We start from the raw sequence: 27,920 nt of genomic DNA on the forward strand, positions 1-27,920 counted from the left end.
GAGGAAAGCTCGGGGTGGATGTACTTGTTGTATGAAGAAAGCGGATTCGTTGTTCACACTTTTCGTTAGGAAAGTGGGGATAACGATCTGCGATGCTCATTGATTATGACTCACGTTAATGAATGAAGATAGATGATGAATGAAGAACCAGCTTTTCCGTTAGACAATATTCGCTTTTGACAACAGGAAACTACCTGCTTTCCCCGTGATATTTAAGAACGCACAATAAACCTAAGGATTGTTCTAATGACGAGCCATGAACCGAAAATGCTTGCAGGAATAAAGATTCCTGAAAGTTAATAAGATTAAGGTAAGAAGATTCGGTTTATGGTGATTCCTTAGGTTTATTGAAAATCTGTAATTGTGCATGGGCCTTTGACGGTCAGACTATGAAGGACGTCGCGTGGACCATTTCACGCGACGTAACACGGACATTAACTAAAATTTCAAATTTTATTCCACTAAATGGAGTTACGATAAATGGAATTTTACTGTAGCCGTCACTGTCTGTGCGAGTGGTTAAAGTGACGTAAAAGATGTATCCTTTGGAAATTGTTTTAATATTTTAAATATGAAATGCTAGCGATTTGTTGTCTTCATTTATATTGGAGCATAGTCAGGAAGCGGTGTGTTATCTGCTATTTAAGACTCCGACAGTCTTCTGCTCGATAAATTTGTTCGTTATAATTGGCATCAGTAAAATTTTTACAATATTATATACTTCTTCAAAATACACGCACAGTTGGAAGGTTAACGAATATTTGGAAGATAATCTGTTGCAACATAATTTATTTCATTCATTAGCCGATTATGTTTGTTAATAATACTTCTTTCAATGTTTTTCTCAGAAAGTGTAAATTATAGAGAAAATATCTAATCGTGATAAGTTTCACCAAAATAACAGAACGGATAACAGAATATATTGAATATTCTATGAGTCCATGACACTTTACATTCTTCTTATGTCATTGAAATTGACAATTTTACAACGATTATTGTTTATTTGACTTAAATGATTTAGCTGATCCTGAGATTGTCGGTGATTAACGTCTCCAGGACATTATTGGCGATAGGTAGAATTTTAAGTGACTGTAATAAATTATTTGCATTATGATCACTATGTTTTTACATAAAATAATCAATTCGCTGTACGATCGTTACAATCATATAACTTATTCTGTTTTGGTTTCACCGGAAAATCAAAAATCTTGGTTTATCACCAACACTATCATTAGATGACAATATTCTTTTACTTGATTCAATTGATTATGAAATTGAATTCCGATAAGATAATTCTTTACTTAAAAATATATTAGATTCCACATTCATCCGAATTATCGATATTAAATAATGTACTCTTTCATAGTTGATAATATTCGATGTAAATATTAGATAAAGTTGATAGTGTTTAGTATTATACATTAAAAGTGTAACTAAACTTGTAACTAAAAAGATAGTAATATTATGTACCCTGTAATTGTTACTTATCATTGTTGCTTCAATATTTTTATAATGGTCGTAGTTTAAACCTTACATAGGATGTCCCACTGTAAGTTTCTAGTAATTATTATTAATAACTTACCATTGTGCCTTGATAGTCCGATAGTGCCAAGATTTTGGAGCATCAGGGCTGTCATGTCAGCTTTTTGACGTGCTGTATCGTAACGTCGAGGATCAAGTGCTACGATAGCTGGCAAGGATTTAAAACCAGCTGTCGTGGCACAATCTTCACCCAGCGATCCAGTTGATGCTGCCTCTATCACGTCCAGAGCATCTTCGATACCCGCCTTTCAATTAACACAATTTATGGATCGTATTAATTAATTAATCAGAATTTAAAACGAAATGACATCTTGCTTCAAACTTAAACATTTTTCTTTTCCTCCTTCAACATTATAATTATTGTATGTTTTCACTCTTTAATAAATTGATTCACACAAATATGAGCAACTTTCACACGATGTGTTTTCACAAATTTAATACAAATTTTAGACAGGTGATAAATTAATTTTACGAGTACTTTTCAATACACAAATATGTAAATTATTTATAAATATATACGTACATGTCATATGTAATTGTGTACAGTAACATAATGAGTACAGTGCAGATATTTGTTTTAGAATATAACCTGCATTCCAAATTGAACGATTATTTAATGGTATCGTCCATTAATAATAACTGTTTCTTTTTATCTAACGCAAACAATTTCGATACTACATATTACGCAGCCGTATTACGCGAAATTAAGTACGAGGAATTCTGTTTTCTTAAAATGTAAATGATTTTCGTTGTTCCCTTAGGCTGAAATTTTATCCCTGTGATTGTATCATATATATTCATGCATGAATGAAAATATAATGCATAATCATATATTAATATTTAAGTAAATCCGTAGTATACGTACGCAAGTTGAACAGCTCTCAAAAAAAATAACTAGGAGCGTAATTGTTTGAGTAATAAATGGGTTTGAAAGAAATAAACGAAATGAGTGAAAATTCTGAAATTAATGATCCGAAAGTATGTTAATACGTTCTTCTCGAGAATTTTTTTCTATACAGAAGTAAATTGCAATTAATGAGATATAACACAGATCTAATCTCAGCTTATCAGACTCGATACATAAAGCGACATTAATGTTCCATCGTGTCCTTAATTTCGCAATGAATCAAACACTGATAATAATAACATGGTTTATAGTTTTGTAAACTAAAAAGTCCAAATCTATTTGATTAAAATAAGAAAAAAAAGGCACATCCTGTTCAATCTATGAGACAGAATAAACTTTCTTTGATTAAAGCTTTTACATCTCTTCGGATAGCTAAAATTCTTCACATTCTTAAGACTTCTAATTAATACTTGATAATCCTTAATACTTAAGTAAACGTAACACACAAAGACAACGATAGAAGAAGTCTCTACCCATTATCTACTTTTTCTGCTCTCATCTCTATTCCCATACTGCATCCGTTCACACGGTAACACGTGACTCGCATACTGCCTTCATATTTCCCTATGTAGTAGGACACGCATAGAAGATTATTTTTACAAATGTTACAAGCCCGATTCAAATACAATTAAACTCAACAAAATCGGTCCAATTTCGGATGTCTAATTTGAAGCAACCGAAACCTCGTATTGTAATTATTGCGACGAGGTGTCCAGGAGACTCTTTATATTCTCCTCTCTGGTAGCTATCCGGTAGATACTCCAGCTGCTCTCTCCTCCAGAGGGTGACCCAAGTGACAATACTCATTTGTCACAATAGTATGTGTCTCGCGTACGTCCAGAATCTACTCGTACTCCTCTTCTTGGATAGCCCAGTTGTTCTCTTTATTCCAGGGGATGATGCAGTTCTCTCTGTACATTCTCAAACGTCCAGGTGAACCTTTGCACTCTCTTTATTGGATCTATTAGGCGACTAGCGACCAGTTGTTTTCCACTCTTTTGTCTTTCCACTCTTATCATAATATTATGTATTTCAGACAGTCCGATGGTGCTCTTTCCCTGGAAGGCAATCGTCGAATAATTCAGCTGCTCTTTTCATTCCAAGGGTCGAGCCAGGGTAGTCATCTTTGTGCATTCTTAGGGCCCCAGATGACTCTCCGTACTTTCCACTTCGGTAGGCGACCGCTACTCAGTCGTTTTCTCCTCCAGAGTGAGCCAAGCGATAATCGCCGTACACTTCTGTAAAGACGTGCGGAAACTAAACTCTGGTGGGCGGCCGATGGTAATACCTCTGCCAACAGGAAAGACATTCTCTACAGCATGGAATGTGGCATCCGGTGTCGCGACAGCGATAGTTATTTCCAGTTGTTGCTTGTCAACAAGTCGTGTTATTATGCAGGCATCCAGGCGGAACCACGCGAGCTACAACCGTTTTGAGATTTCTGTCGCATCTTGTTAAATGGGAGAAAACAACTGTTCCTCTCATCGACGGTCGTTACAACTTGTAATTTACAAACTATCGGAGCAGAGCTGAAGGTTATGCCAATGACTCGGCTTAGCTGTCTACTTAGCAAAACCGCTTTGCGCGAGATATAACCAAAGCAAACCTGAGCAAGTTCCGTAGTCTAGAAATTACAGATAAATCCGATAAATATTAGGAATATACATCCCGTACACGGCGTTTGTTGCATTTACGAATTCCCTGAGAGGTACGTCTCGGCGGAGAAATACGTTGAAGTAATCCACACCTAACGCATCAAAGGTAGTAAAGAACGAAAAACGTATGAGAAAAGGTCAGAGAGAGAGAGAGAGAGAGAGAGAGAGAGAGAGAGCGATAAAGTGTCTACTCCTAAGGACGAGTGGAATGTTTATGCCAGAGAATGTAAGAAAATATGGTTCTAGCAAGGAGGAAACTGAACATCTTGTAATAGGTATACCTCGATTTGTTCATTTATCAGTGCATAATTTTATTTACCTCTGCTATAGAAATTTCTATTTCACCTATTCTAAAATTTGCCTTTACAAACGGATATACGCGAATATGAAACTACTTTTCATATTTATGCAAATCTCATAACACCAGTAACTAATACATATGTACATTTTTGTTATTATATATATGTGCGTGTGTGTTTAATTACAGTATTAGATCGATGCATATGAAATATCTTTTTTTCCAGAATTTACATTTAACGAACCAACTATGCCTTGTCGTCAACGGTTATCAATCGCATTGCGGAATAATACATTTATTGCAAGTTGCAACATACGCGTACCAAATGCTAGCTAGATTTATAATAGAAAGAAAATATTGTCAGATATTATGACACAGAATAATCGTTTAACTTTTTTGTATATGGCAGAAAATTTAGGCAAATAAATTTAGCAAACATAAATTGCAATATATTAAATAGGATAATTCAATGTTGATTCGTAAAATTGATATCTGTTCACTTGGATTTAAATTCGAATTCCAAATACTAAATATTAACCGCTATACGTATCTCTTCCCTACGAAAGACACTAAAAATAGCCCTTTTCTTCTGATTCAAATAAAAATGCGGTGTAAATTTACAACAAAAATTAATCTATTGTTATAAAAAATTGTAGTACTTTAGAATTTGATTATGCTAACTAGCTTAAAAATTTAAAAGCCAATTTTATGTAGATCGTGGTTTTCCCTTGTGCGATGTGAACAGGATGGATGAGGGTTATTAGTTAGCCGAGGGTGTTAGGTGATAGCTCTTGTCTACCCTATCTCTATTGTACCATTCCTTACAGGGAGAGCTTTTGGTTTATTCCATCAAGAGGTAGAACTATATTCTAAGAGTAAAAATGAGAAAAAAGGTCTGTAGAAGTGTACTTTATTTAAAAACACCTACAACAAAAATAAGAAATAATAACAAATTTAGTTTTTATTCCATGCAACGTTGTATTAAATATTTATTTTAGTTCCAGAAAATTAATCTATCATTTTGCTTGTACTTCTTTTTTATTTCAATGCATGCATTACCAATTTTTACTTGGTAAACTTTCCACAAATAAAAATTTAGTATCGTAATATCAGTTGTTAGTTTTACTTATGGAACATATTAAAACTTATGGAACATATTACTCTATAGTTTAAAAGAAGGTAATATACCTCTAATAATTTTTTATAACTCTAATTCTTAACGAATATTGAATATTTGTATAATATTTGATTAAATTATTATTTTATCTCCACAAAATTTCTGAATGTTAAAGAGCATTTGTCTAATGCTAGTATAATTTCAATGACTTGTAATGTAACAGACTTTACTTATATCACTATCGTATATCTCTCTGAATTTCAAGAAAATGAATGTTTAGTTGAACGCATTGAACCGTAATAATTCTAAATTCTGATAAAATCATGACCTTTCTAACGAAATTTATTTTTAACGAACGTTAGTTTTTAATTTTACACGCTATTATTAAATAAACAATTGATTAACGCAGTTACTTGCAATATTTTCATTCTCACGATTATCGATTTCTCTCCAACCGACACAAGGCACAACTTGCGCACATTGTGAATTAATTTGAAACTCAGCCGAAGCGCCATAAGCTTGTTGAAATGTTGTCAGATGAATATTGGTTTCGCTGTTCGGTCGAGGATGTGTAGCTCTAATCAATTGGAACATCTAGGAAGTCAACTAGGATATGTTACATGGGAAGAACCGTTGCTCCTACTAGGCCCCGTTTGACCCCAGACTAATTAACGCAAACACATCGATTCGGGGGCATCGGCCTCCTTTCGTGTAGTCGTAGTCGATTCGAGCTATGGGAAAGGACGTTCAAATAAAATTATATTTACTCTGAGTACAGAGTCACGTTGTGTAATATAATCGGTTCTTTCAGGCGATTGAAAAATTCATTGTTTTCGCGCCGTAATTGTAGCTCAATCTCCTCTCCACATTTGTGTTATTTTTCTTGACTCTATTTTTGTTAAATTTCAACACTCCAATTCCCATAGCTCAGATCGTAATGCAACATCTATTTGTTAACTTCTACTTCTATCGATATACAGTAACAAATTTCAAGGGTTTATTTCGACATATAAAATGTACATACTTCTTTTGTTATTACAAATCACAAACTTTTTTAACGAACAGCGAAAGATTTTAAATCTACAGAAGGGAAATAAGTAAGTTGATATAAACACTGGCTGAAAACAGGAACGAACAAATTGTCCGTATAACCGGTGGAAATAAAATGAATTGAACTTTCTGTACGCGTATACGGATGATATTTATTGTACAAAATAGTCGGGAAACCTCGTATCGTCGCTTTCTTTTTTTCACTTAAAGTTAGTCAAATATTTGCAAGAATACGCCATGAAAGCATTCGCTCGATATTTACGCAATGAAAACAGTCGGAGCTTTTTTGAAGCGTCCGTAGAGCATTCGAGAATGCTTGATTGGATCCACGAAACTGAATCCTACAACGGATACGCGTTTCCACTTTTATTTTTTAATTTTGCTAGAGTGCGGAGCGAAAGGGCATTCATTCGCCTGATGCAAGCGCATTATTGCAACCAAAATTCACTTATACGATCATATGTTACCCGTATGTATGTACAACGCAAGCGTGTATAACAATAATCTCTTTAAAGTCAAACGAATTCGAATCCATTCGTCAGCAGCATATTTCAAATAGAAATGACATCTCGATTAAATAATTAATTACTTAATATTCGTTGTAAGCTCGTGTCGCAATTAAAGTAAAAATTAACCGAGATAGATACGGTAAGACAACAAAAATTTTGAATTTGTTGAAGTTATTAGATGTATGTGAATACAAAGGAACGCATGGATAAATTGTAAGGTAGAAAATATATTTTAAATACTAAAGTGTAAATATAAATCGGAATATATTTGATCTGATCTAGATCCGCACGCTAGCAGTGTTACCGTATGACTAAAAACCCTGAAGCCAACGTTGCCTGTGTACTGATTATGGTTTGCCTTCGACCCAGTTTTTTGTCTATACGCTGTTGGTGGCTTCAATGCTTGAGAAAACTCAAAGACCAGATGTAGAGTTTTCTTAGGAGTGATGACCGCTTTAACAGAATTTAATCGCGAGTTTTAAGATGATAGAATTCGACATTTCTAATTTTGATATAATTGCCAGGACCGATGTATATGATACAATTATTCGAAAAAAGTCACATTTTCTAGCTGAAATAAAAGTACGATTGCTATTCTATACTGTTGAATCGCTGTGATAGTAGAACAGAATTCTGTAATTATTGTAAAATGTTGCCGCATCTTCCGCATTGTGGGGAGATTGACGTTCCGCAAATTCCTTTTTATACAGACCTACGTGCTAAGTGGAGTTAGAAGTCAGTAATCTTGTTAGTGACAGCTTGAATGCCCAAACCAATGGAAAGGTAGATCGTTGGGAAATAGAACCTAACGAGCGCATTCTCCCCTCTGTAGTGAGATCTGGTAATTGCTGTTGTTCTCTGAAGATTATTTCTTGGAACTTGGTATCAAATTAAACGCTATATACTAAATTTAAGCAATTTGCAATTCATTCTAAATTACGGTAGTTCTTTTTTGTATTTTGTGTCACTGGAATCAGGAACGAAGATAAGTTAATTCTAATGTACAAGCGTTCGTTTCGTAGTTTTAACGTTGAATGCCTTAACAACGTGGGGCATAAAGAAAATAACGAATATACAATATCAATTATTCAGTGCTGTTACAATAGATCTCTATTTGTTGTAACGTTCGTGTTCAGCGAACAGTGTTTTATGAAAGAATAAAGCATCATGTGTTTTATATTGTAGCCTTCTAAAGGCGGTTCTACAAAACCATTGTAACATTTTATCATCGCATTCACGTCGTTCTAAATTATCAAATATAACAGAACCAAATAGAAATTAAAATAAAAAAAAACACTTTTCAGTATTATCAGCCTTATTACACGTTGAATCGATTTGCTTAAAAATAACGCGAAAATAATAAAAGAGATTCAAGAGCTATGAAACTCTTGTGAATTAACAACTCACTAAATATTAGGTCAATGTTATATCTCACTTAGTACATTACCGCTCCGATATTATTTAACGATGTATTGAGATGCGAATGAGCCAATCGGTAATTCTTTGAGCAAAGGATCGTGAAAGAGAAGTATTCCTCGTCTAAAGTATATAAGAAAACAAGGAACATGCAGCCTGTGAGAAAATGTTAATAAATAGAATGACGTAATATTTCAATAGCCTGTTAATTAGTTACATTATGAAGTTAAGTTTGTCCAAGTTAAACAAGAAGAACACTGAAGGAGCAATTGAGAGATATTAAACTATTTTACCCTTTTCGTATCGAAAATCTCGCTGTTGGTAGTTGTAGAAAGAGACGGTACCGAGGTCGAGGTAGCCGTCGTTACAGTAACGTACGCCATCATTGTCATCGTCGTCATCGTCGCAGGAAACAGGGCCCAAAGCCGAGATTTGCCCATCCCGCGTATTGCTCATTTGTACTTTAAAACAAGTGCTCGTCAATTTATTCTTTGTCGCTGTTCAGAAATAGTTACATATATGATGGAACGAAGGACAACTGATAAACAGAGAATCAATATTTGTAATCTTGATGCTTAGTAGCAAAACATAACCATACACAACGTTGAACAATGTTAAGATAGACTATAAGTAGACTTTGGAAGCAATTTAAGGCTTTCTAACTGTTGAGATACTGCAAGTAGATTTCACTAACATAATTTAGTCAATCAATATTATATATATTTCAATTAAACTAATAATAATTTTTGTATAAATGGCACGTATTTGATGATCGAGAAAATAATCTAGAATTTCTGAATTGAAGAAAACGTATCGATAGTAATATTACTAATTTGAGTTCACAAGTGTAACGATAACTCTGCTTCTTCGATATCGAAATACTCAAAAAGAGCTTTATTGGAAATTCTTTGACTTATAAACAAACGCATGAGGGTATTAATTTAAAACAGTAAAAGAGATGTAAATTGGTAAACAAAGAATATTTTCAGTTTATAATTGAACTTAATCATAGCAGACTATGATAAAATTTCAGAAATATTGATATGGATTACATAAGCAAAAAAGTTTTCCAGCTCATATATTGAATAGCAATACAATTATTTTCTAACATAAGAGAACATATAGAGTTCACTTTGCAGATATCTGTAAAATTCATAATAACGAAATATAAATTTTCCATTACTAGAAATCTATCGATTTTATTTGATTAAGACGACTACATTTATTAAATTCATTACAGTATAATAAAGTAACTCCTGGAATAAAATAGTAAAATTGTTAGTTGTGCATACAGAGGAAGATATATAGTAATATAGAGTCGTGCTGATGATTTGGAACTGTAACAAATCTAACGATAAAAATAATATTTTAAGCGATACATGTTGTACAATTATACATACATACGTAATTTAATACACGTTTAATACATACATGTTGCAGAAACGAACTTTCAAATACGTTTATTCTGTGTTACAATTTCAAGTATTTACTCGTATGTTTGATTCAGAATTTCTGGCAATTTCTTTGGATGTTAGTAATTTCCAGTTGCTTGATCGTAATTATAGCTCTTCTAATAAATCCAAAATATTTTGAAGCATATCTGTGAGAAAAAGCTTCACGAAGCTTTTTAATAGAAATTAATTATAGAAACTAATATAATTCTATATAGCTCACCAAGTCAACTCTAATCTTTTTAACTTCTAAAAAAAGAAAAAACTCGTTGATCCAACTTCAAAGCAATTACTCTGTTTTAAATCGGTCATAAGATACCTAATCAGTTACCCGAGTAACTGTAGATTCAAGCTCCTTTTTACGCATAAAAAGCATTTGATACAATTTAAAAAAATATAAGTAACTTTTGTCTGACTCTAATGTTTGTATCTGACAATTTATTTTTCTTGTCCTTCTTAATTAAACATATTTGTAAATACGTCCTGCGTAAATAAACAAACTTTGTAATTAAACGTATTATTCAAAATAATGGCAATAATATAATACAATAAATTAAAATCTGACACTTTGCACGATGTTTGATCGTAAAACTAAATCGTTCGCTTATTATTAGCATATTTAAGTATTGCGATACAGAAACTAATATCTACGGAATTAACTAAGAATATGGAAATTTTTGTTTTGTATAAAAACAAACCTTTTTCTTTTGCATTCAAGTGGTACCAAATTTGAGCCCCGGATCCATGGGGCGTTCATCCACCCCCTCTGATTTCCTCGACATTCTCCTCGATGATTTTCTAAATCTTCTTTGATTACCTGCCACTTTCACCGATTGTTCATCATGAAGAGGTGGTTCTGTTAAACAGAAATTATTCGTTTAAGCATTGTGACATTTATTTAACAAACACGATACAGTAATATTTAAGACAAGTCTATACATTGCTTACATTGATTAAAACGTAAGTTAAAACATTACAGAATATATAAATATTACATTTATTAAAATATTACAAATATTATAGAATACGTTAATACTTAGGTAACAGAATTTAGTAATTTAGCTAATCGATTACGCTACTTATGATCTGTGACTTTCGCATGGAATCAACCAAATTCGAATTTGCTTAATGAGAGCTTGAAGATATAGAGTTCCGCCGTTTATATCGAATTACCAGAAGTCAGATTATTTTAAATCATATGTATACAAGATCACTGACTATTTTCACGAGTACGGACGTCATTCAGATTGATAAAAATTTCATATCGATTTAGAAATTTTTTGAAAAATATCAAAAGTACCGTCTTCTGCGTGAAAGTTATTGTGATATAAAAATCACTGAAAATAATTACCATTCATGTTATCGGATGAAACCAAGTATTCTTTGATGAGACATTTCTTTTATATTTTGTATGAATGTAATTTGCAATATAAAATGTCTCGAATATATAAAAGTGCAATATATTTTATTTTGCAGAGAAAAGTATTTGTTTAAATTTTCGATGCATATTTACTCATTTTTGCACGAATAAAAATATATGCGATAGTCTCGAATTTAGCAGATTTTTAATATTTCCGCGTAATACGTCGTTTAAAGTGTTTCAGTGGTTCAATAATGTAGCCGAAACAAACAAATTGAAAATATAATTCTTTCCTTAGGGAAGGACATTATTTTTTGCACGACATACTTTATGTTGTAGCAGAAGAGTTTTCCCTTTTGAAACACTGCTGTAATATCAACACCGTGCTCGCGGTTAAAATTATTTCAGTGTCGTGCTTCGTGCTAGAAGAGGCGCTAATTTAAATAAAGTAGTCCAGAATAGGGTTCCTCGAGGGTCTTTCTACAATTCGCCCAATGATATGATTGCGCGCCGTTATAAATTTCTCTTTCTACTTCTAGCTCCTGCATTTATAAAATAAGTTTACCATTTATTATACATCTATAATGGATTTCTAAATTATTTGATGGCTGTTTGTTCAAACAATTTAATGATTAAATTTGGTGTTAAAATTATCGATATATAAATATTATACAACTATTCATGTATAAATTGAAGAATGAATTGTTTTCTGTGACAAAAGTAATTATTTACTCGTTAACGGTATATACGATGAAATATTTACTGCTAAAAATATGGAGAACAAATAACCCATTTTGCTCGCGAGAACACATTTTAATAAAGGAACATGCACGTAAATTTAAATATACCAATTATTATACAAAAGTTATAGAAATTCACAAAATTGTAATATCTAATTCTTATTCATAATAGTAAATTTTATTAAAAATATTCGACACCGTCGGATATCTAATGCTTTGGGAAATTTGAATATTTTATATTCGGTATCTCCATATGATACGCGTATTGCGATGCATAGTCAGGCATCTTGGACGAATTGACATTTTCGCGAACTCAGTATGCCGATAGATATATTTTTTCGAATACTTCGGCTGGCTGAAATGTGAACATGATCGTAAAAGTCAAAATGGTATTTCCCAGTCACGCCACTCTCAATGACATTTGACACCATCGTAAACTCTCACACAATTTAGCGTAAACACCCGTCGATTTTCTTGAGGACAGCGGACGTAAGCGCAGCAATTTTCCGTATACTCGGAAGTATCGTATTATCGGGAAGCTGATTTGCAAGATATAATTGACTAATCCTACGTTTCACCAACGAGACGCGATCCTCCAAGCTAATCTTGGAGGGAAGTTTTTGAAGGGTGTGAGGCCTTCAGAATCATAAACGGAAGATTAGAACATTTCACAGTTTGTTTGTATTTTAGACTTTCGTACCACTTCGGATAATTTTAGAATTTTATAGCCTTCGGATCGTTTTACAAGTTTGTTCGCCTTAGAACGTACCAAAACTTATATTTTACGAATTTCCAACTCTCAGTCGTTTAAATTTTTACTTCGAATTCTAAACTTTACTTTGCTGTATATTAGTTTTCGCGATAGACGAACTTTTGGTCTAAAAATGACTCCATGAATTTATTTGAAGCTGATATAATACATTTCGAAACAAAATAATACGTATTCTCTGATGAGTTCGAAGTATAATATTTTTGGATAAGTTATGGTGGATGAAACATCCGAAGACCGCAGTATATACGTTTATACAAATTTATAAAAATCTATATACATAATTGTTTAGTGAAGTAGATATAATAGCGAAGTAAAGCTAATTTTTAGTGTTCTAGTTATTATTCCTAACACAGAATTGTGTGTAGATTCTAGCTTTCTAAAAACAAATTTATTTGCTGATTCGTAAGTAATTGTATTATAACCGATCTTAGATGTAACAATAGCTGTGTACGTATTCATTAATTCAAATTATATCTGCTATTATTCTGAAAATGTTTAAAGGAATATTACGTTCTTCTCTAAAATTCATAATTTAATATCGATTTCTTAACGATTAGTATACCTAAAATTTGAACTTAGTTGATCTGGTTATTGATGAAGCTTATTTCTGAGAAATAATTTCGTATTCAGTGTATTTCATTTTAGAGGAAACTGAAACCTAATTTATTTGCCCAAATTTGTAGCTTATTTAACGTGCCTCACAGAATAACTTGAGAAGTTCTTACTTGCATGTCTATTTTCTTTGTATAAAATAATAAATCATTTGCTGATAGATGAACTTCTACTGTAATTACAAGAAATAAGATACACGTGGGAGATTTCCAGCATATTCTCATGAGAGCTTAAATTATTCTAAATATTTAGCTTTCTCTTTCTGTAGACCATACAGCAGGTTAAATATTTTACACTATAAAGCACGTATGATGCGATTGAAATAACACATTTACGCTAAATATCATTTATTTAGCTACATATCATCACAGTACTATATCATAGTACTATATGGCTATATCAATACAATAATATATGTATACAATGATAATATGTATGTATGCAGTTAGGTATATTTATATTTGTGTCTCTATATAAAAATATCTTCTCTTATATATTGAGGTTTATTGTTATAATTCTGTCCCTTCCCTATTCATCTAATTGTAGGTATAGTCTTCCCACCCTTATAGTTGATTGCACTTATAATTGAAAATGTTTTTTGCTTCTTGTCTACTCTCGAGATGTAGTGCCTGGAAGAAGCCTTTTTTCTTTATCTTACAGATTCTTACAGCTGTTGGAGTTAAGAAAACGTTTCAATTGAATTTTTATAAGATTGTAAGCGATTAGTTCGAGAAACTATCGATGTCAAATCTCTAACTTACAATGTTTTCTTCTCGATCCCACATTTTTCAACATTTTTAAGATAAGGATTCAACAGACACTTTAAATTATATTAATAATTTTATTCGTTATAATCATTTTGGATATAGATGTTTCTTCCATGCAACGACAACAACTCTAATATCTTGTGTTAAAGGTATATATTAATTAATATAATAATCCTTAATTTATAAACGCTAATATAATCGAATACGCAACAATTTCTCGAAAGCGAAGTCAACAAAGATGTATGTTTATATAAATCAATTAGGCGATGTTTAATATAATTAGCAATTATAGATTTCAAGTAAAACATTTTATTATCAAACCTAATTGAAATTTTTATTCGATCAATGTATAATCGTAATTTAAGATTAGAGCGAATATTTAATTGTTAAATGGATTAAGGATTGAATTAGTTGCTTAATCGCGAATTAAATTAGCGATTATAGCTATTAAAATCTTTTTCGTCGTAAAATTGAGATTTGAATCTAACTTGGAATCTAGTATCAATTAATTTTAGTTGTTGATAGTATTCGCTTAACATGATACGCATTTTTATAAGACTATTTACATCAAGTAGAATTAAACTTCGATCAAGAACTAAAAATTCACTACTGGCGATTAATATCTTTAACCAATAATCTGTGATGAATTTCCGACTTTTTTGTTTGATCTTTTTGTCTGATTAATTTCTTATAATAGTAAGAAGAAAGTTAATTTCTTCGTACGTCGCAGAATTTTTCATTCTGTATAGAAACTAAAAAAAAGCTAATTTTATTGCAATAACCAAATTCTGCCATGTCCTGGCTGTTAGCCGAAATTTTGTTTTTAAATTTATATTTTACCTAGTATATTACATACACACCTATGTGAATTTATAGCCACGTGCGTATTGATATGTATCAGGTTATTGAGAGGGATACACAGAATATGTTGAAGGCTGAGTAAATTCTCACGTTTCACTTGTCAAAGACAAGTGGATAACTTGGTGGAAAATGAAATTATGATACAGCTTTTATCGTGAAATATGGTGAAATTAAAACTAAGTTTAGGTATGCTTCAAATTAAACCACACTGTTTAACGAATGTACAAGTTATGCTTTTGAAAGAGGAACGCTTTTCGTCAGGGAAAAGTTTTAGTAAGAGCTCATACTTTCCAAGCTTTTCTGTCATATTTCATATATTTTCCAATTTAAACATTTTTTATCGACAGTAGATTTTTATTTATATATTATTATATATTTATTTCATTTTATGGTATATTCCTTGTTACAGGTGGCATTAGGAAACAAGAAAATTGCACATATGTATGTGTAATACATATGTTTACTGAATGTATGAACTAAGAATGAATTAGCAATTCATTGAACGGTTAAATCATAGTTTCTTGGTACTGAAAAGAACGGAAATCGAGTGGAAGGAACAATGTCTGGATAACGTTAAATCGATGATAGTAATGAAGTAATAAAGAGAAATCAGGAATTTAAATTAATCTTAACGAAATATACTTTAAATACAGTTTAATGCAATAGATAATAATTTAATGGTAGTTCAAACGACTGAAACGATAAAATGTTTGTCGTAGGTGTATTTTAAAGTAACAAAAATACGTATAAAGCAACTTTGTGTATTTATTACAAAACCTACAATATTATCGAAAATAGATTTGCTTTGTAATTTAATGTGTACAGTTACGTTATCGCTAAATATTTATGTGATATTTTTACAACAGATAATTATATACTCGTTTTACGTCCACTTTGATTATCACTTTAAAACAATTAGAAAATAATTATATTATCTTTTATATTATCGTCGCACTGCAAAATTTCTAATACTTCAACGGTTAAAGAAACCATACACTTTCAAATTAATTTCGAAAAAAGTGGTGATATTTATTAGTCTTTGAAATATAAATTTATACAGTTAATTACAAACTTTAATCATATAATTAAATGTCACTATTTCATAAAATATAAATCTTATTTTTCGACAATATCACATTAGATCTCAAGTTTGACAATTCGCGTCTGTATTTTTCCTCTCTCAATTTTATTTATAAAAAACGGAGAGAAATAGTAGTACTATAAATTGATGTTTTATCTCGAAAACTATAACAATGGATAAGAGTAATAGATTCGACGAACAGATTAAAACATTCCTCGTTACGTTCTTTTTCCCATCGGCACGTTTCATTCAAGTTTTAATAAGTTTTTGTCTAGGTGGTTAGAACTGGCTTTCCCAACAAAAGAATTAAGAGAGCTACATGTCGATTCCAACGCTCAGTCACTGTATCGGAAATATCGTTTGTTGGCTGTACACGGCTTTGAAGAGAACACTGATTCTCTCAGTCTTTCCATTTGAACAATGACGCTTTTCGATTGGCACAAACAGATAGTAACTTACAGAAGACAATTTTTCCTATGAAATGTGTAAATTTTTCAAGTAAGTGCAAAGTTGAAATTCCGCGAATACTTTAAAAAATGACGCTTTCAAACCGATGCGATTCCACGTAAATCTTTTCACAGTTACAATCAGTCACAAAAGTATACACACTCTTCTATATTTTCCTCATTACGGCGCTCATAAAATTTCAAAATATTTCGAACAATATCTCGTAAAAATTTTCTATGGTAAGTGCTATACATAACAATTCAAATTGCTGGGTTATTATTACCTGCGTGAATAACACTACCTACGTTGAATTTGTGTTCGAAACTCTATTTATTAATTAAAAAACTTTCTCATTGTTTCTCGTAATCATTGTGCATTTAGCCTATTTCAATTGACATGATTCTAAAGTGTACTAATATAAAAGACTGTCAAGGTTCTTGCGATAAAGGTCTACTTGATGAACATTCCTCGACGTGAGACCTCGAACTAGTTCCGTTGCCCTCGGGAATCCTGTTCAGGGCCAAACGTATTACGAAGTCGCGTTAAACGTCTTGTTTTTTATCACATTTTTAAATCTAACGAAGGTAGGATTATTGAAAATTCATTTGTTTTTATCTAAAGAAGAAAATCTTTATTTATATGGATAATAGAATACTCGAAAAATTGGGGGACAAAGAAAACTACACAATTTATTAAAATTATAAGTGTTTGAGCATTAGGAGCTAATTTTACGCACAGAGTATCTTTACTGGAGGCAATAAATTTTCATTGATAAGAAAAAATGGAAAGTAGTAAGAAAGTTTATGAGAGGAAATATTTTGATAAATCATTTTTCTTAAGATCATAACTTTTTAAATTACACAATCATCATCGTCGTTATTGTATGTATAAATTTGGTGTTTCTCTTATGAAAAATATAGAAATACAGAATACAGAAGAAAATATAAAATATAAACTGTAAAATGTTTCTATTTGTATCTCACTAAATAGAACATTCATATCAATTAATCGTTGAAAGTGTGTCCAAAAGTGGTTTATTTTAGAGTTATTTTAAATCGTAGCTGTTATCGATTCACTCTAAATACGAGGGGTTACCAATGAACAAAAATTTACCACTTAATATCGAATATGATCCTCAATAATAAATGTCATAGTTCTAAGATATCAGTAGTTAAGAAGAATGATTAATGATTATTCCAGCCAATTTCCCTAAATTTTAACGTGTTTTGATGATTTAATTGAATTTCTATTTCGGATAATACTAACTGTATTTATATAGCTATGTCATTCAACAGATTTCAGGCTTTTTAAGATGATCATGTCTGAAGCAGAGAAATTTTAAACAGCTTGCATATTAACCTTTCTTTATGTTTACTTTTCTAACATTTATTTTTAAGACGCATTGTAACTCTCTTCATAGCAAATTAATCTATCCTCTACGACGCTTTCGTTGAATTCCAACAAAACGCGTCTTCAGATGGCCAATAGAAGGATGACTGCAGGCTAAGCGAGAGCCAGGTCGACTCTGGAATCGACTCGGATCAAACTGAGCTGTCCGCCGAGATTTCTGGCCAGTAAAACTAAGATGCAGGAACCTTCAAAGGATATCAAGACCCTTTCGTAAACTTACCTCAATCATCAAGTGTACGTAAGCGATCGTACCGGCGGCTGAATAGCTCGTGGGTTAATTTAGTTGCGAACGATGGCCCTAGGGGGTTCAACGTCCTCTCGTTGTAATTTCAACCGTCCCTTTTGCACAACGAGCTTTGTAGGATTGACCTTTACTACTCGTGGTTGCATGAAAATTGTATGGAGAATCTTGAAAAAATTGTAAGTCAGTACATTACGAATGTAGAAACTCATCTGCGACTAACCTAGGGAGATACAGGATAGAAATATTTGCTCCCTTGCATCTTAAAATGGAACTTTCAGCCTATTGAGTCTATACCAATAGAGCCTAAAAGAACGTCACCTTCTAAAAAGGAGCAGAGAACACAAAGTAGTGAAGAGGAAGATTCACAGAGACACAGATGCATTGCTTGAGACATATTTGGTATTCCGTCGACATCTGTCATGGCATAGAAAAATCATAAGAGTGCACATTTCCAAGTATTCGCTCCTTGAAGAAATGGGACGAGAGAAGGACGCCAGGAAGTCAAAGAGACTTCGCCGTCCAACTATACGCACCCTAGGAATGTTGCTAAAATACCATCCAATAATAGAATAGTATAGAATAATATAGAATGGTATAGAACAGTATAGAATAATAGAATCGAGCCCAATGCGATCCCAGATCCACTAGCTGAGAATTGTGACATTTGAAAATAAGAGGATCGGAACTATGCCGGGGTCTTGTCCCAAAAACCGACTGAGACCGGAATAGATTGTTCAAACAGGGATAGGTTTAGGGAGGATTTAACTCGATAGAGGTGTCCTATGAATTGTGTGTAGATATAATATATGGCCAAAATCAGTGCACCATCCGCGCACTAACGTGCTGGTCGACGATTCCTGGAATCTTACGAAAGCAGTTCCTCTCAAAGACCATTGATTGTAAGATGAGCGTTGTACGTGGTATGCCACACAACTGGAACAAGCTATAGCGTTAGAACGGTAGGAGACAGAATAAAATTTCAGTAGGAAAAATTAAATGGAGTTAAAAAATGCAAAGAGTGTATAAAAAAGTGTATAATTCCATTTTAAAATGTTGAACTTGAAATTATCGAAACCCCTTCATTTTCGAAGGAAATACGTGTACTGCGTCATGCGTTACTCGGAAACATCTAACTTTTCCTCGTGAAATCAGTTCCTCCCTTCTACCGTTTTAACGCTGTAAGACTTGTTCCAATTGCGTAGGACACCCTGTATATCTTTTGGAAGATTCGAGACGGAGGCGACGTGACTGTAACTTGTGTCGCGATGTGTTCAGACCACCTTCATGAAAGTCCGGTCGTGTCCGGAAGTGATCGATGAGGTCCTTGGCCAAAACAAACAACGAAAAGTTCCAGGTATCTCCGTCTTAAGAAAGGCGGAAGTTAGTAAGGAAGGAACCAATAAGCAAGAGATCCTTCCGAGGGATAGCACGTGGCCTCCTGAGAAATAAATTGTCGATCTTCGATGGCTAAAGTTCTAACGAGGTAGAAGATGTAGAGGTAGAAGTCGTAGATTCTTAAAACTGAAGCTTTCCTTGACACAAGTCGTCGGTACAGCCGCAATGCGCCCCAACGGCAATGAAGGTAAGCGAAACCTTTAGTTCAAGGTTTATATATCGGACAGAGCTGATTAATAAACGATATCTACCGAAAAGACAGCAAACCCTAACTCCAACCCTAACCTAACCGTAACCCAATTGTCGGATACGACGTAAATGTACGCTACGTTGCTTGGACTAGTGGAATTGGAGGTTTGATATTTACAGATAAGAGTACCCTTGCACTCTTAAGAGCACCTTTCAACTATGCCCCTACCAACTCTAAATCCGCGATAGAAGAACCAGGTCCACTTTTGTCACTTCTAGAAGATGAAAAGTGATGCTAGATTTTAAAAAGATAACTTAACAGATCAGCAGCTGGCAAGTGAAGGACTATTGTTAGTCACATTTTTATTTAATGACAATGTCACGTGTGCGTCTGGGCAAACTTATAGGAACTCAATAGCGACTAACTAGCTTCTATACAAAAAGAACTAGAGTGAGGAGCCAAGGAAGAGATGGAAGTCACTGAGAACTGTATATGAAATTCATTGTCAGATGATGACCATAAATGTAATGGCGCCATTGACACCTCGTAGAAGGCGAATTGTCTGAACAGATAAAGAAAGAGTGAGAGCTGAAGAAGCTACCTACAATCGGTATCCGTAAGCTACTAAACGGGTAATAAAAGCTAACTCAGAGCTCACATGAAAGCTTATAATAATGTTTCGAAATGGAAAGCCTGACAAAGACTACAGGATAGTTGGATCCTTCAATTTACGGTTAGGCTCGGGAGAATATTCGGCACGAGTTCTCTAGCAAAATTAGATATTCAGTTCTCAAACAGTAGACTCATTGAAAAATTTAAGTAAATTCTGCCAAATGAAGGCATATTTCTTCGAATTAATTGACCTCTTTGGGACTGCCATAGATGTAAACAACCGGTATGAGAGATTTTAGAGAAGAAAGTAGTAATCTCAAAGACTATTGTGTACTCTAAAGGATATAAAAACACAAGCATCGACGGAATCTTCCTGCCATCCTACAGGAGATGGAAGATAAACTCTTAAAATATGAGAGCCACATATCTCCTTGACTTTAAGGTGTACGTTTAAAAAGAAAAACAACTCAGGGTGGTCTTTATATCTAAATCGGGTGATAATAGTTATGACTTGTCCAAATTCTTCAGGCCTATCAATTTCTCACACTTTTTGCTGAAAATTCTGGAGAAATTGATTCGTACATTCATAAATGAAGGTTCGTTGATACACGAGCATGCACATCGGATCGGGAAATCTGTAGAAACGACACTTCATAATTCTGTGGTATGATGGAGGATATCTTAACATCTGGAGAATCTGTCCTGCGCATCTTTTTTGACATTGAAAGTGCTTTTGATAGTACGTTCTTCGATACCATGATGCGTAAGGTACAATGAAATTTCACCTGGCAGACATTCGAAGACACGCCCAACTGGGTTACGCATCGATTCTCCAAACAGCAGGAGTCTCCTCGGAGAACCTGCGCTGAAGAGAAGATAGCTTTAAACCTACGTGACGTTCTATTAACATCAGAAATTTAAAGTTCTACCTTTAGATAGATAGGACTAACGACAAACAATTTATGATTAAATTAAGAGAAACCTCTCACTCCAAACGAACTTGTTTCTACACAGACGGGTTCCAGCATCAAAGTGCTATTATGGCTGGTGTAAGATAGGATTTGCCCTCAAGTAATCTTCGCGTATAGTTGGAGCACTCGTGTCTCCGTCTTTCAGGTATAAGTGCTTCTAAGCTGGTGGTACTTTCGCCACGGAAATACCACAGTACTCAACAAATGTACGTTTATAGCGAGAATTGCGCTGCGCTCGCGTTTCTGCAGGTCATAGTATTTGACAGTATAACGCGGTCTAGACGTTGTGCAATGACGTAAGTCTGCAACGAGTTCTGGGACATTTTAGAATCCCATATATCTATATGTAAGACTGTGAAAAAGTTGGTAAAGAACCGGTTAAAGCGGCAGTTTGTCGAGCTCTGTACTTAAACTCTGGATGTGTCTCATACAAAGGCCTAATTAATAAAATCTACCTTCGAAAGAGCCTCAGACTCTTCGTGTACTCGACGATCATTCAGTTCTTCGTTCAGTTCTTCTGCTTATTAGGCAACGAACAAACAAGTTTTGGAGCAAGGATATAGATATCCAATGTGCAATGTGGAAGAAAAACTGCTTTTCATATAATAATGTGCTGCGAGAAGCCTCTCGCAAAAGGTCCCAGAGAAATGCTTTGTGTGCTCTGACCTTAGTACGTTGGAAATAGAAGATTTCACTATGTTCGAATTGCTGCGCTTTTGTTCCATCCATCGACTTCTCGAATGATTCGAATGATTTACCATTTATAAGGCACTCAGGTACAACGACTCTGCTGGCTTCACGTTAGTACTGGGATCGACAATTGCCAGAAATAATAGAATTTTTACATACGATTCATTCAGAAATTAAAGTTGCTAAAACTCAATAAGTTTAAAAAGTCAATCAACTATATTATTGATCTCGTTTTTAGTATCAGTAGTAGTCTTTAAACATTATCTTATTGGGATACAGACATCATAAAGAATATGGATAGATATTATTTCTTGATAAAAGAAATATTTCATTTTCATCATACATTATGTTTTATTACAAATACTTTCTTTTTTCAACTCAATCAGTTTATTGATTGTGAGCCGTAAAAATTAACACGCGGAATTTGTAAAGAGTTTTTAAACAATTAAGGAAATTAGAGATGATACAAACGCTTCTTTTTACATGGTTAATAACAAATAAATATTCAATGCAGTTCCATTGACAATATGATATAATTTACAAAGAGTCTAATAAAAGTTCAAATTAACAAACGTGATAAATTATAAACATAGTTGACATATACATACATCCAACGTTAACGAATTTGAAAGAATATTATTGTACGATCTCTGCAATTAATTCATATTGAAAATAAAGTATTACACATATGAAAAATGATGTTAATAATTTATATATGGAATACGCAACATAGCGAATAAAAATACGTACATATAATCGCATTTACATGACAGTTGAATGACCAGAAACGAGGAATTATCAGGATTTTAATAAATTCATTAAAGTTAATGACATATTTAAGATACTTCTAAAATTTTCAAGATACTTTCTATAATAGGAAAAAAGATACAAAACTTCCTACAATAAGATTACTCTAACTCTATTTAACATTATCATTTAATGTAATGATTAAACAAACGTCTGAAAATATTTTGTCATAGTGAGATCACTGTGAAATTAAGTAGTAATTTTTTAAACGCATTACTTTTTTGTTGCACTTATATAACATATTTACCAAATGTCCAACTAGACAAATTGTAAAATATAAATTAAATAATAAAAAGAAATTTACATAACATATATATTTGTATAGTATATTATTTACCCACTACATATGTCATGATATCTTTTGTAGTTCGTCCTGCTTAGAATTCGATTTACATTTTAAAAAGATTTTACTATAATTTTGTTAAAACTAATGTTTGATAACAATTCAATGTGTTTCACAATGCGTGCAGATCGTTAAAAATCTAATTACAGGTTAAATAATTCCTTAATAAATTAGACATAATGTACGTCTTCACACAGATTTTGCATATTCATGTCACTTCATGTTTTTGTATCTATAAAATTAAAAAGATACTGAGCACAGCCTTTATGTATTTACAATTCGAATATTTTATCTACTGATATATAAAATCGGGAAAGATAAAAAATAGCTTAATGGTAAATCATAATTTGTGTAGTGGCTGTTTTCGTAAATTTATAGGTATTTAAAACATTATGTGAGCGGTATTTTTAAAGAGCGTTACTCCAGATTATTTATACAGGAGTATACAACTTAGTGAATATAGTCTTTGTTTCATTCAAGACACTAGCACGAACGGATACATCAACATTTTTACTGAAATCATCGTTCTTAATAACTGCATGTACATTGATAATAACATTCCCATCGCTTGGAAAGCCAAAAACATGTACTATAAGGTCAAATTAATTTATTCTTAAATTTAAGTTGACCTTTATCATACAGCGTACATATTTTTGTCGCCTGTTTATAGATTCACAGTGTATTTATATAAATACAAAGGTCAATATACAGAAAGCAAAATATGTTATTTTCCTTAATTTATCACGTACTATTATTTCACAACTTTCATTCAATTCACACTTGTTTTCTATCATTTTAATTAACGATTTGCAGCCATAAAACACGCGAACAAATATTATGCTTTGATCCGATAAAGTCAACAGGTAATTCCTGGGAGGGAAGAAATTAAGGGAGATTATAGTCAGCCATAAATTCCCGACTTTTTAAGTAACACTCCTTTTGGTTTACTCTTTCATTGATTGAAACGATACATATGTGCTACGTGGCCCCTATTTTAAAAGCGAAACGGTAAAAATAGACGATTGACCGCTTCACATAATGAATCGTTAACAAGATTTATGATATTTTTCAGGGAACTGAGACCGTATCGTCCGCACGAGGAGAGCTTTGCCGGGCGCAGTAGGGACGATCGATGCAGCCACCGGCACAACCAGCTGCCCCCAGATCTCACGACCCCGTCTCACCCTCTCTCTCTCTTTCTCTCTCTCTCTGTCTCCCCATTGCATTGCTTCGCCACCATTTTCTCCTTACCATCCAACTTCCTATTTTCCCTTCTTTATCGCAATACCATAAATAAGCGATCAACAATTTTCTCTTTTTTCTTAAAATTATTGTGAGCTTAAAGTTACGAATATTTTTTCACACATTTATTTGTTTTTTTACCTTATTTTCCTTTTATTCTGTACTATGGACTAAAACTTTCGTTTCACTTACACTTCGCAACGGCGGATCTTCTATCTTTAGAAATAATACGTATAATTAAGGTAATATGATCGTAGAATGAATAGAAGATGTGTACGGAATATGAATTGAAATATCTATTATGTCGAAACTGTAAACTCTTTCGTCTTGAAAAAGTTGAGCGTGTAATGCGCTAATTTATAGTGTACGGTGATTAAAGCAATGAACGTAGAAGTGTCAAAAAGTGAGAGCATAGCACAGAATATTTCATAGATATTTATATAATTTCATTATATATAATTTCATAGATAAGATACGCACAATTGTATATATTGAAAATGAAGGATGAATATCTTGAGAATTCGTATATAGGGAAAAATAATGGGTGAATTTTTACCAATTTTTTTTTCTACATAGATATTTAATAAACTTTCCTCATTTATTTTAACAAATTCTTTGAATATCCCGAATTTTAGCTATATGTAACAATTATAATTGGAATATAAATGTCGATATTCTAGTTTAGATATTATCTAAGATTGCGAACGATGAATGAGACAGGCAAAAAGTATTCTGAATGAAATACGATTGTCAGTATGTTAGTATGGTACGCAAACCTGGCACGAAATCAGGATTTTTGAATGAAGTTTGAAGTTTCGTGAACGAACGCAATGCGAAATCAGAAAATCATTAAGGAAAGAGCGTGCAAGCTTGAGAAAGTTATAGATGAATCTGATGCGAAATCAGAGGGTGTAGAATACGAACAAAGTTTGTTTCAGCATATCTGATATGAAAGCAAGGAACCATGAAAATATAAAAATGGTTAGATGTGAAATTCGTGTTACAATGAAATGATAAAAAAAAAGAAAAAAAAAAAACAGAAAATCTCAAGTGCTATTAGCAAGACCTGACATGGCAGATAACTATAGACGAATATACATGGTTGTATAAATGTCGCTTGTTCTCTCAGGAATGTGGATTTACAAATTTTATAAGATATTATATTATTGTATATTACCTGACTCTTAACAAACATAATACAAACGAACAGCATCTTTTTGTAATAATTCGTCAATTGTAAACAATTTTGTCTTATTTTTCAAATATTTATTTACAGTCTTTTTCTGAATAGAAATTAAAATTGTAGTAGAACGTTTTAAAAGAATTAGTTTCTATTGTAGTTGGTGCCCATATATCGACACGCGAAACAAAAAAATTTCAACGAATATAATCGATCAGTTTCTTATATATCTAGTCTCTCACATAGCGTCGCCGATAATGTCATTTGTTACTGCGTCCAATTTTTTTATTGGTAAATGTTATTCAGAAATTTCAATTTAAATTTCCAATTACATTTTAAATTCATTCCCATAGTGAAAACGTGAACCATTCGTTGATACCTATTCAATGAAAATTTTTCCTCTATTCTTTGTTGCAAACTAAATTCAAAGTATTTTTCAATTAACATAAATGGTACTATATGCTATTCTTGTAAATCTTCGTTGCACATTTTAAATTTAAGATAAAACACGCTGATTTCACAAGTTAATTTAATAGCATTTGTTCGTGGTAATGTATCTGTAGCATTTGTTTGCAGTTGTAGTTTGTTAGCTCTTAAGAGAAACGTTCTACCTAACTTACTAGAAAGTACTGTTTCGTACACTATATAGTTCTTGTAGATAAGGGAAACTTTAGAGGAAACTCTAAGAGTAAATTTTCATGATTTCTTATCGTTTAGACACGAAGTAATACATTAAACATACGTTTTTCCACGAAATTAGGTAATGACTTTTATTCAGTTAAATTAACTGCGAATTGTATAAGCGAACTTGAGGAAGGAGCAGCAAAGAAAAAGTAGCCTTTATATGTAACAGTAGTCTGGCTTAAATAAATAAGATAGACAAAATAACTTTTTGATACTATATCTATGCAAATTGTGCTTTCTATTTTACGTTATTATTCGTCTAATCTATTTATTTATAATAATGATCGTGGTATATCTATACCACGTTTACAATAGTGGTATGCTGGCACTTTCAAATAGCTTGTTGGAAAAAATTTGTAATTAAAATTCACGAATATAACCGAGAGTACTGTATATACCTGTACATAATGTAACAGAAGTAATATAATAATATAATAAATAATATATAATAATATAATACAAAATCGGCTCTATGAATAAGGAAAGATCTGAAAATACGAAGAAAAATAGAGAAAGAAAAAATAAAAAAAAATAATTGTTGGAACAATGACAATTCGGAAAGATAATGGAAAAAATGAAGAACAATGGAAACTCGAAAAAAATATTCTTCTCTTGTTTAGTTCAAGCCATACGATATAAATTAGAGCCGTTACTGTCACAATCATTTCGTGTTATTGATTAGAACATTACGGTAACCATCGAAAATTATTAATCGATAATTAAATTAAATAGAAAGTAACGAAGTTGTTAAATTATGTACTAAAAAAGAACCTTTTTGTCAAATACAAAATACAAAATTACGTAATACGGTAGAACCTCGGTAACTCGGATATCTACAATTCGAAGATATCTGCAAGAGTAGAATTTTGTTCGTTCCCTCCCGCTCTGCTCTAAAAAGTTCTGTAAATCGAAATATAAACTACCTCTAACTCGAATTATTCTCTCCACGTTTAGATGCGTCATTTTATCTCTGTAACTCGAATTCAGAGAAGCTCGACCTCCACAAATCGAAGTTCACCCCTATAAGTTAGTTTTATCACCGCTGCCTCTAGAACTCGAAGTACCGTGGCCTTGTTTTCTTGCGCGCTAAACTATGTATCGCCTTTCTTCGTGCCCTTGCTGCTCCCACACAAACTGATCGTTTTTTGTCAGTCAAGTCGAAAGCATGTATTTATGATTTCTATCGTTATATTTGTTACGCGTCTCTCTACACCTTTAAATATCTCTGATCTGAGGAACTTAACCCATGTATACAGCCTCTATAAAACGAATTTTCGTTCGTTGAATCTCTCTTGCTCAATAACGTCGATAAGCCAATATCTCCATAACTCGAAGATTTAAACTCTTCCCGTGAGATTCGAGTGATTCTACCGTAAATTCTCCTATGTGTGTATGCTTATATCCTATAACTTACAATCTAATTTGAAGGCAATTAACGTAGATTAAAAGTCACAAAGGAGAAATATCTTCCGTTTTTGCATACTTGAATAAGTTAAAGGCAATTAAAATAAAAAATAAATATAAGTATTTTGGTTTTTGTAGCGCACGGCAAAAATATTACAAAAAC

The 27,920-nt window shown here is 32.7% G+C and overlaps 1 protein-coding gene across 5 annotated transcripts in view; it reads right to left on the reverse strand.

The window, feature by feature from the left end:
- Positions 1–27,920, reverse strand: part of LOC132908870 (probable G-protein coupled receptor CG31760) — a 70,868-nt gene that overhangs the window by 23,942 nt on the left and 19,006 nt on the right. For all 5 annotated transcript variants that reach the window (XM_060963264.1, XM_060963263.1, XM_060963262.1 and 2 more), the window contains exons 2-4: positions 10,644–10,801; positions 8,788–8,955; positions 1,583–1,787 (exon numbers count right to left, since the gene is read on the reverse strand). In XM_060963264.1, the coding sequence (XP_060819247.1) occupies positions 1,583–1,787; positions 8,788–8,934 (352 nt within the window). In that variant the 5' untranslated portion in view covers positions 8,935–8,955; positions 10,644–10,801. The remainder of the gene's footprint in view (positions 1–1,582; positions 1,788–8,787; positions 8,956–10,643; positions 10,802–27,920) is intronic.

Source organism: Bombus pascuorum, chromosome 7 (assembly GCF_905332965.1).
Source record: "Bombus pascuorum chromosome 7, iyBomPasc1.1, whole genome shotgun sequence".
NCBI lineage: Eukaryota > Metazoa > Arthropoda > Insecta > Hymenoptera > Apidae > Bombus > Bombus pascuorum.